This window comes from Sitophilus oryzae, unplaced genomic scaffold, assembly GCF_002938485.1.
Source record: "Sitophilus oryzae breed Bouriz unplaced genomic scaffold, Soryzae_2.0 scaffold_1620_pilon_pilon, whole genome shotgun sequence".
NCBI lineage: Eukaryota > Metazoa > Arthropoda > Insecta > Coleoptera > Curculionidae > Sitophilus > Sitophilus oryzae.
Genome location: NW_022146304.1, coordinates 4,421,605 through 4,428,714, shown reverse-complemented (window position 1 = coordinate 4,428,714; position 7,110 = coordinate 4,421,605). Strand labels below are relative to the sequence as shown.

The 7,110-nt window shown below is 31.4% G+C and overlaps 2 protein-coding genes across 3 annotated transcripts; both read right to left on the bottom strand.

Moving 5' to 3' along the window:
- Nucleotides 1-17: 17 nt before the first annotated feature.
- LOC115880165 (general transcription factor IIH subunit 3) lies at nucleotides 18-1,672 on the bottom strand. The gene is made up of 6 exons (XM_030897301.1): nucleotides 1,366-1,672; nucleotides 1,087-1,309; nucleotides 812-1,027; nucleotides 618-753; nucleotides 239-275; nucleotides 18-171 (listed from the first exon to the last, which is right to left on the bottom strand). Exons 1-6 carry the CDS (start codon nucleotides 1,590-1,592, stop codon nucleotides 108-110), a joined length of 903 nt encoding a protein of 300 aa, XP_030753161.1. The 5' UTR covers nucleotides 1,593-1,672; the 3' UTR covers nucleotides 18-107.
- A 176-nt stretch (nucleotides 1,673-1,848) lies between these two features.
- Nucleotides 1,849-6,106, bottom strand: LOC115880237 (rho GTPase-activating protein gacN-like). Of its 2 annotated transcripts, none has more exons than XM_030897403.1 (4): nucleotides 5,997-6,106; nucleotides 5,395-5,938; nucleotides 3,170-3,280; nucleotides 1,849-2,501 (listed from the first exon to the last, which is right to left on the bottom strand). In XM_030897403.1, the coding sequence occupies exons 2-4, from the start codon at nucleotides 5,869-5,871 to the stop codon at nucleotides 1,905-1,907; spliced, it is 1,185 nt and encodes a 394-aa protein (XP_030753263.1). In that variant the 5' UTR covers nucleotides 5,872-5,938; nucleotides 5,997-6,106; the 3' UTR covers nucleotides 1,849-1,904. The 2 variants fall into 2 exon arrangements, with proteins under 2 accessions (XP_030753263.1, XP_030753262.1); XM_030897402.1 differs by having other exon boundaries at nucleotides 5,992-6,104.
- Nucleotides 6,107-7,110: the final 1,004 nt, after the last annotated feature.

Sequence of the window (7,110 nt, the reverse complement as noted above, 5' to 3'; positions counted from 1 at the left end):
AACAAGGTTGATAATTGAGAGAATTTTATTTTTTACTTATAATAAATAAAATATACTTATTCTAATTCTAATTTGTAGTATAAAAAATCCAAATTCACTGTCCTTTTTTACATTTTTATTTTCTTCTTCTTTGGTTTAACAGCAAGTGGACCAGGAATTTTAAAAACAGTACTAAAAATTAAATATTTATTAGTATAATACTAGGTATATTAATATTTTCTAATAAATAAATACTTACTGACATGTTGTGCAGATAGGACTGAATTTGCAAAATACTAAAAATATACAAATATTTAAAAAAAACTATTATATTACTTTTGATAAATAATAATAGGTATTTAAAAGTATATTACAAGTGAAAAATCAAAATAACACCAAAATTATCTGATATCATATTGCAAAAATGCAAGTTTATCTCTGATAAAGAAATCATTTTCTTTAAGATATGTAAGTACTTCAATAAAACCATAAAAAAAATATAAAACTTTGTCTTTGTCATAGTAAATACAAAATATTCCTTATTTTGTATAGATTAACAAATTTGTTGATATTTGAACATTACATCAATCTTAGCTTATACAACAAAATCTCTAATTTTTAATTGTAGAGATACTTACTTGAAAGACATACGGAACAAACATATCCAATATCAATTAACTCCCTATGACAAAAACAAGCTGCCCTGTAATCAACCTTTACAGGTGGTGGCAAAATAAGTTTCTCCCTTATAGGAGGTTCAGGAAGAAACACCCACTAAAATATTAAATTTGATTAGTTAAATATACTTCTAAACTTACTTTATATAATTTACCAATAAATATTGCAATAATGCACTAACTTGAGGTACTTTCAAATACAATCCTCCTGTAATATCACAACCTTGCTGTAATAAACTTAAGTGTTGATCTAAAGCACAAACATCTATCACGATATTTTGTTTCTGTGATGTGAAAAACACGTTCATGTAATTCATGTATTGTGAAGCTGAATCGCTACTCCCTGTAACAACTAATATTCGACAATTTAACTGAAAAGGAAAATATCTACTTAATATTTGAAACAATTTTAATGAGTTCTTCATTGTACCTTGACACCGTTAGCTTTAGTTCTCTGTATTCTTGCGATATAACATAAAGCCATTGCTACAGCTCCAGCTAACAAGGACTCTGTTACAATTCCAGAATTCTCCATACTTAAAATACTGGTTATATTTTGTTTTACTGTTTTCTCTACCAAAGTAAATGCTTCATATTGACCGTCTATTTGCCTAACATCTAACAACTTTTTAGGTCCAGGATATATAAACTGACTATCAAAATACAATAAGTTTTATAAAGTTATGTACAAAGTATTTGAGATGCAAACCTCGTTTTCGAGTGGCAGGTCAATATCGCCAGTTTGTTTTGAGCTTTTTGCATTAAATGAGAGTTTCCAAAAGCAACAACAGAATCTACAACTTGAGTTATTATGTTGGGGTTTTCTCTGAGTAATTTTTGGCCAGGATTAGTGTCTAGAATTATAACTAAAAGACTGGTGTCGTCTGTGGATTTAACTTCGGGCTCTTTTTCAACAGGTAATTCTATATTATTCATTTTCTTTTCTGTATATATTTTGTTTCAGCCGTCAAAACAAAAAAAAAGTAAGGTTACTGACACAAAAAAATCCTGTCTTCTTTTAAAGAAATATTTTTGGCTCTAAATTGACAAATGTTTTTGTTACCTCAGAACAGTTTTTCAATCTATCATATACTAATATATGACGGTAGATATATACGATTCAAAACTTACAGGGGTGATTTAAAAACTAACTTTAAGAAATTTTATAATACTCGGGTTTAAAAAAGGGATAATTCATTTTATTTAAACTTAAAACATAGACAAATAATATAAACCTATTAAAGAATATTATTTTCTCCGTAATAAAATATCTGGTGAAGAGTTAACTCTTGTTAATCCACCACTATAGGTCGTTGAAGTTTGAGATGCGGTATTGGATACTTGAAAAAGTGTCAATTTAGAACCGGGATTATCTAAAACGTTTTTAATCAAAGTATCGTGCTTATTTTCTTTACAACTTCTCTCTTGAACGGTGGGTATTTGTCTAGAGATTTGTTCTGAACTAGTTCTTGGTTTAGATATCTCACGTTCGTTCAGTATTTCTATATTGGGAATCCCAGGCAGCTCATTTCTTTCATAAATCTTCAATATATTTTTACTTGTATGTTCAGTCGATTGCTTACTGGTCGATGGGATGCTCGATATATCTTTTTCTAGTTTTTCAGGTGCCTCATCTTTTATCCGAACTTTTTTCTGCTGTTTTCTTGTAGTGGACTTATAAAAATTCTTCGAATTTGATGTTTCACTGTTAGCATATTTTAATTTGCTGTTACTCTCAGTTTTATTCTTCTCAATTTTGACCTTTTCATATTTCAAACGTAAATTGTCAATTTCCAGTTGCAAACAGAGGTTTTCGTATACTATACAGCTATTTTGCTTCACCAACTTAAAGTAGTAATCATGTTTTTTATTAATACAAAAATAAATATCGATAGCAAAAATATTGCATTTATAGGCTGGGTGCATTTCAGTTCATTTTAAAAATTCCGACTGCAGCGCTCCAACGGCAGAAATTAGAAGTACCGAGTATAAAGTATTTCGGGCAGTCAATAAGTGAAAAAGAATCCGAACTAGGCGTCGTGTTGTGTTGTGACAATTTCAAATGTTAATAAAATTACCGAAAAAATATTAACGCGTAAAGGAGAGCGTAATTAGGGCGTTGTTGGGTGCAATAACATTCAATAACTTATGTACCTTTAAAAAATTTTTTTATAGCCGAAATAGCCCCAATTATGACCCCACTAGCAAAACAGGTGCGTAAAACTATGCTCGCTACCATGATTGAACTCATCTAAAAAGTTTTTTAGCTAAAATAATAAATTATAATACAAGTTAGACCTGAATACATCAAAATATTTACTTTAATTTTTATTTTTAGAATTTTTACAAATTCTTCCTGACGCTTTCAGAATAAATATATAATAAATTTTTCGTATACTCGCTATTTAAACCCGTGTATTTGTATATACCAGTTGTTTACGATATTTTCCGATAGCGGCAGCACCGGCAGAGAATGCACCAAGCCTATACAATAAATGAAGAACAATTCTTACTTGCAAATATTTTTTGCTGCTGCAAGATATCGGCGTACTTATTCTTTCATTAATTATCATGTTTAGTTCTTCGGAGAGACTTTCCATTTTTGATTTATAATCATTTATTAACTAAAATAGTTAGAATTTTATTTGGTAATATATTATTAACTTATAATTAAATAAGGCATGTTTATTGAGGAGAATACAAACTTTTGTAGATACAGAATTATGAAACATTTTATACTGTATGGATGAAAAAAAAGGAGGTGGCTCTCTTCCAAGATCTTAAAATGATCACCCTCAAATTTAGGGTCACCCTGTATAGAGTGTCCCAAATTTAAGCCTTATCACTGGGACCCGAAAACTAGAAGATATACGAAGCGAGGTCGGGTAAATGGAGGTAGAGTTGCGCAGTTTGATGCTGATTAAACTCCCACTTTAAAAGTTTAAAAATTCTGAATACTTCCAAAATTTTTTGAAAAAGAAACGAATATACAGAGTGTTTTCTAAGTAGTTTAAAAAAATAGTGTGTGGTTCTTCTTCCTCATATGTTTTTAAGAAAAGAAAATTCTATGAAGATGGAGACAATAAATAATTTCTCTCTGATGTACAGGGTGTGCAAAATATTGGACACTTTTAAATGTAAACACCCTTTTCTATAAGAGCTAGACGAAAACTAAGATCGGTGTCTGGAGCTCAATTTTTATCAAAAACAATGATGGTAAAAACCGCATATCGATATCTGTTACCGTTTCGGTGCTACGGGGTGTTTTTGAAAAATGTCGATTTTTAACAAATCGCTGTAACTTTTTTGCTATGGAAAATTTTGTAAACATTTCCAAATCACCTTTTTACGTAGAATTTAATGATTTAAGTATATTTGTTTTTAAATTGATAATTTAAGAGTTTTCAACAGAAAATTTGATTTCTTATTTGGGACACCTTGTATATTTTTAGTTCACTGAAAGAGCTTAAAATTACCTTTTCAAAAATATAGCACACTTGATATTTTGTTCGAGTCCCCTTCGAAATACAAAATTTTAAAAGCCACTTTTAACTAGTAGGCTTTAGGTCCCTTACAGTTGAAGGTTGGAACCTTTGGTGTTACAACAGCAAAATAAAACACTAAATCACCACAATACACCAAAACACTTTTACTTTTACACTAGACGCGCGTTTCGTCAATCATGTTAGCATCATCAGCAGATGATTAAGACAGTCTTAATTATATTTTCATTTCAGTGAATTAAATATATACAAGGCGTCCCAAATAAAAAATCAATTTTTCTGTTAATAACTCCTAAATTATTAATTTAAAAAATTATACTTAAACTATTAAATTCTACGTAAAAAGGTGATTTGGAAATGTTTTCATAAAAATACGAAATTTTTCATAGCAGAAAAGTTACAGTTATTTGTTAAAAATGCACATTTTTGAAAAACACCCCGTAACTTCGGAACGGTAAAGAAATTTAAGAAATGTTACCATATCATTTTTAAATATCTTGATACATACAGGGTTCGTCTCAAAAGTGGCTCACCCCTATAACTTTTTTATTTTTTTCAAATAAAAAAAAAACGAGATTTGGTATGTAAGTATATGAAAAATTAGGATTGATCGACTTCAAATATTCAAAATTCACCCGAAATGACTGCAACTTTTGATTTTTAAATGGCACCCTCGGTATATTTTTAGTTTATTCGATAGAAAATGTCACTCAGAATAGAATGACATATTATATATCAACATTTGACATTTTTGGAATTTTTGGAAGGAATTGGGTATTAATTATATCTCAATTTTTTCAAATGGAATGAAGGTGGCATTAGCATGTTAGGAAAAAGCATTTTTTACGAATAATTTGGTACCACACACTTGGTATTTCGAGTCAAACTGTTGTTATTAACCGCATGTTACAATTTCTAATAAACCATATGCGAATATGCCAAAAGTTGACATATGATATATTATTCTATTCAGAGTGTCATTTTCTATCGAATAAAGTTTTCTTATTCAAAGGAATAAAGTAAAAAAATACCGACAGTGTCGTTTAAAAATCAAAAGTTGTAGTCACTTCCGTTGAAACAGGAAGTGACCGAAAACAACTGAATACGTCAATCAATTCTAATTTATGTCATATACTAAAATACCAAATCTCATTTTTTTATCTGAAAAAATAAAAAAGTTGTAGGGGGTGAGCCATTTGTAAGATGCACCCGCGTTCATACATTTTTAAGAGTACCTTTTCATGCTCTAACTTCATAGTCTTCAACTCCGTTTTCAAACACGTTTTAGTGTTTTTCATTCTCAAAAACTTTATACTCAAATTATAATTAGCTTCCAAAGTATGATTCAAAGTCTGTTTCGCTTTGGCCAGTTCTCTTTTACACTGTTCTAAGCTCATACCGTCTTCGCTGTGAGTCGAAGCGGTACTCATCGCCCTCTTCAACTTTTTGTACTCGTTCATTTCGTTACAGTACTGCTCCTTTTCGTGGTAGTAGTACTTTCTTTCATCCTCCAACTGCTTCAACAAGTTATTATTCGATCTGCGCTGCCTTAACAAGTCCAAACTAACTTTTTCCTTCTCCCTTGCTATTCGAGCCAGAGCTATTTCTTTCTTTTCGGTGTCTCTATGTAGAGACCGTACCGCTTCTTTCAGGTTCTCTATTTGGCTTTTTAACGATTCGATTTCGAGGGTCAGATTCTGTTCGTGGTTCATCAAATCTTCTGATTGCGAGTTTGATTTTGTCTCATGCGAAATATTGGAAGATTTTGACAGGACTCTTCTGTGAATCGAGAATATTTTTAAAAAAATTCGTAGAAATTTACTTACGACTACCTAACTAGTTTGTTGGGACTCTTCAGGAGTTTTTTCATTTAAATCTGGAGAAAGAGTGTTACTCGCTTTTAATAATGACCTTAATGTCAATACTTCAAATTTTGACACCTTTTCTAAGTCATTCAAGAATTGTGTGTCGTGTTATTCAAGAACTCTGAAGCATTTTTATTACAATTTTTCCTAGCTATTAAGCGGCCGTCCTATGCCAGAAGCACTACGACCTGTAAAGGTACGCGCACACTGACCAGAGAAAAATATTGTTTACGTTACTTTCAATGAAGATGCGCACACTTCAATGAAGATGCGCATCGACGAAAATGCGGCCAGCATTGTTGGGCCAGAATGATTTTCGGTAAATGCGGCTAGTGCTGCTGACGTCACACGCAATTCCTTCCACTCTACGTAGCGTAGGTAGCCGAAGAGGAGATTAGAAATTCAATATGCTAAGAAAGTTCGCAAATTTTTCATGGCTCATATTGAAATATTGAAAACATTTTAGTTCATCCTCAATTAAATATGGAAATAATGTGGATTTTTGCCAATATTGTGAACCTATAACTTTCGATTCTTTGTCGTGATTTCTTTCTTCTTCTTCAGCAAGGAGCTCATAATTATTTCTTGTTCGTTGTCATTTATAGTCGAGAAATATTAAAAAACACGCTTATCACCGCAGACAGGACTCCGGAAGCGACTGATGAGAAATTCGATTGGCAAATACAGGTGTAGTAGGCGCAGAAAGAAACAAAAAAGCGAATAATGCGGCGCGTTCGGTACGGCCCTGTGTGCGCGACAAGAAAAAAAAGTGCGATTCGTGCGGCGCACAGTGTGAAATTTCCGTGGTGTAGCTGGAAAAAATATTTCAGCGACTCTTTTAATGAAATACCAGTCTTTTTCGTTTTTATATAAGAAATTTTATCAAGGTAAAGGTAGATCATGCACCAAAATAATCGTAGTAGGGCATATACAGGCGCTCTCATAATGTTTGATACATATGGGAAACTTTTTTACTATATTATCAGTGATTCATAAAATTTTATTTTTAATAAAAAGTTTTGATGGTTAGAGAATAGTTTTGAGGTTAGTAACTACGGAGTTTAATATACGGAGTGTCTAAAATTC

Bases quoted from the DNA above. Each gene is read 5' to 3' on its own strand.
- LOC115880165 (XM_030897301.1), bottom strand. From the start codon at position 1,592: ATGAATAATATAGAATTACCTGTTGAAAAAGAGCCCGAAGTTAAATCC. The intron at 754-811 runs GTAAATTATATA...TTAATATTTTAG, and splicing joins CATTATTGCAATATTTATTG to TGGGTGTTTCTTCCTGAACC. The intron at 172-238 runs GTAAGTATTTAT...TTTAATTTTTAG, and splicing joins CCTATCTGCACAACATGTCA to TACTGTTTTTAAAATTCCTG.
- LOC115880237 (XM_030897402.1), bottom strand. From the start codon at position 6,029: ATGAAAAAACTCCTGAAGAGTCCCAACAAACTAGTTAG. The intron at 5,939-5,991 runs GTAGTCGTAAGT...CTCGATTCACAG, and splicing joins AGTCCCAACAAACTAGTTAG to AAGAGTCCTGTCAAAATCTT. The intron at 2,502-3,169 runs GTAAGAATTGTT...TACTACTTTAAG, and splicing joins GCAGCAAAAAATATTTGCAA to TTGGTGAAGCAAAATAGCTG.